Consider the following 3,022-nt stretch of genomic DNA (forward strand, 5'->3'; position numbering starts at 1 on the left):
ACTAAACCACCTCTAACAATGTAGTGTATGCTTTCTTTACACATCCAATTAAAATACTTTTCCAACACTTTGATGACAAGTGAATGTATCTGTATTGTATTGACAGGACAGCAATCCAAGGATAAGTACATGATTACTCAAATTAAAAAATAAAAAGGACAAAGAGTGTAGATTTTGGGACTCTATTAAAGGATATTTGTTTCTGATGAAACTGCAAAATAGAATTGGGTTTTTAAGGGAATTTTTAATATACAACAAGTAATTCCAAAAGTATGAGTACATATGGACAAAGCTTAGTAATTTAGGATTCACTTTTGTAAAAGCATGACAAATATTAAATGTTATATTTGCATTTTGAACACTGAAACATAAATATAAAACACAAAACATCCAAAGTTAACACTGATATACCACACCCAACTTGGATTTAGATACTGAGCATTTTATATTTCATAGAAAGAAATTTTCAGTTTTGTCAATGCCTATAGTATATACTATTATTTCTACCAAAATCTTCATGAAATTTAAAAGGTTGGTATTAAAAGTAATTTCTTTTTTCGAATGTTCTAAAACATGCCAGTATGGATTAACCTTCAAATTTTCAGGGCATAAAAGATACACAAATAGAGTATATATTTTAATACAGGATAATTCTGTTTACAATTATGACAAAAATACCTTCAATTTTCAGACATTAAAAAGAAAGAAAGAAAGAAAGAAACCTAAGCAAACAAAATTATTTTGTGGCAAGTTATTTCTTAGTACAAATAATATATCATACACCAATCAGTTTTCCAGCCAACAGCATTAAAAATTTACCACTATTAATTGTTAAACAATGCATTTACAAGGTGAAAGATCAAAGAAAACTTAAGAAAAACAACAAAAAAAACCTCAAAAGGATTCCAAATCCTAAAATAAGAAATCTGCAAATTAAAAAATTTCAAATGTTGCTCAGAAATTTTTTATGCATTACTTGTACTCTCATTTTAACAGCTTGACATATATACTTTTATACTTAAAAAGACTCTAGGTAATTGTTTAATAATATTTATAGAATGTTACTTTTTTGGGTAGACATGTTTCACACAATAGATTTTAATTAAGAAGAAATCACTTGATAGTTTTAATCGCAATTTATGATTGATTTATAAGTGGATTAATAATCTATTCAATAATTTAGACCAATACAAGGATTAATCTGATCAATGCTCCACTGTGCAATTCTGTCAACTGGGTAAGCCAAAAATTTTACAGTTATTTCACTTAGTTGGATTACACATTTCTATGTGTGTTACTGATCAACAAAAATGGATATACAATGTCAAGTTTTTTCCTGTATCTTTTTTTTCTTAAGAGCAGCTCAATGATTTGGGGAGAGGGGACGTTTGATTAGTATAATACAGAAAACATACAGGAAAAGTATAAAATGGCACTTAATACCAATGCCAGTACTTATCTCATTAGGGCAATAACTAAGGATATTACTAATTTTTGCGTTATTTGCTTTTCTTTAGAACACAAATCAAAGCCATTAACTTGAACCTGAGGTATATACATAATACATACACAACCTTAAGTAAAATACTTTTTTTTCATAACTAACATGACATTTAAAATATTGGAAACAGTATATGTGCTGATTTGTATTTTGACTTAGTGGAACAAAAAGAGAACAACATTCAGTTGGGGAGGGGTATACTGATAATAAAGCTCTTAAAGTTCAAAACATCTTCCTCTCCCTTTGTACTTACCACAGGCTATACATTGTCCTGAGAGGATTCATTGAGAAAAATGTCAATCACAGCTTTAATAAAGTACTTTGGAAGGAACTAATGAGAAAGCAAATTGGAAGATGAGACTTCATCTTGTTTTCAAATAAGTGGTCTTAATTTTTCTTCTTATAGAAAAAAATTGAAATCAGTTTATTATAAATATATCTAAACCATTAATTTTTGCAGCTTTCAGGTAAAGTCCAGCACTTTGTTTATACAAAGTCTATGAGAAGAGGTCAGTAGAGATCATCTAATTTTAAGTCGTGACATCATCCATTCAAGTCCTTGGCATAATCCCTCGCCAGTAAGAGCACAGCATGCCTAGATATGCCACTGATGATCTTTAATAGAAGTTAGCTTCAAAAACTGGGAGATTTCTGCTACACTCATGCATTCTTTAACGTCTTGTTTATTAGCAAAAATCAGTAATCCAGCTTTTCTTAGGTCCTCATGTGCTAACATTTTGTAGAGTTCTTCTCTAGTTAGAGAAATCCTCTCTCTGTCTGTACTGTCCACAACTACTATTACAAACTCCGTGTTAGTATAATAAGTATTCCAGGAAGAACGAAGAGACTCTTGGCCACCAATATCCCACATTAGGAAACGTGTATTATTAATCACTATCTCTTCTACATTACTTCCTATTGTAGGGGATGTATGTACAACTTCATTCATTGAAAATTGGTAAAGGATGGTAGTTTTTCCTGCATTATCCAATCCAACAATGATAACTTTGTGCTCCTGGTGATTGAACAGTCTCCATATCCTGGTGAAGAGAATTCCCATTCTCGGGCAGTGGACCCCCTCCAGCCACCCAGGCTGCCTGGCCTCCCTTGGCTCAGGCTAAAGGGTAGAGAGACGCACTGAAGCCTCCGCCTCTGCTGCTGCTGCCGTTCCCACACTGGCCACCGGCCCGCTTCCAGGGAACCGGGGGAGGCCAAAACCCAGGCAGCCCTGCCGTGCGCGAGGCCCCGCCGCTGCCACTGCGGCACTCGCCTGGCTCGCTGACATTGCCGCCACGTTGTCTGCACGAGCCTAGCGGGCCACCGTCCTCCCCCAGCTCCTCTTGGACGGCTGCCTCAGCTCTGATTTTAATTATTTCTTGCCTTCTACTTCTTTTGCTGTTGTTTTGCTCTTCTTTTTCTAGGATTTTGAGATGAAGTATGAGATCATTTATTTGTTGGTTTTTTCTTTTTTTAAGAAATGAACTCCAAGCAATGAATTTTCCTCTTAGATCTGCTTTCAAT

The 3,022-nt window shown here is 34.2% G+C and overlaps 1 protein-coding gene across 1 annotated transcript; it reads right to left on the bottom strand.

Moving 5' to 3' along the window:
- Positions 1–1,621: 1,621 nt before the first annotated feature.
- LOC101978197 (ADP-ribosylation factor-like protein 5A) lies at positions 1,622–2,710 on the bottom strand. The gene has a single exon (XM_040285728.2). It carries the CDS (start codon positions 2,559–2,561, stop codon positions 2,097–2,099), a length of 465 nt encoding a protein of 154 aa, XP_040141662.2. The 5' UTR covers positions 2,562–2,710; the 3' UTR covers positions 1,622–2,096.
- Positions 2,711–3,022: the final 312 nt, after the last annotated feature.

This window comes from Ictidomys tridecemlineatus, unplaced genomic scaffold (assembly GCF_052094955.1).
Source record: "Ictidomys tridecemlineatus isolate mIctTri1 unplaced genomic scaffold, mIctTri1.hap1 Scaffold_3830, whole genome shotgun sequence".
NCBI classification, from domain to species: domain Eukaryota; kingdom Metazoa; phylum Chordata; class Mammalia; order Rodentia; family Sciuridae; genus Ictidomys; species Ictidomys tridecemlineatus.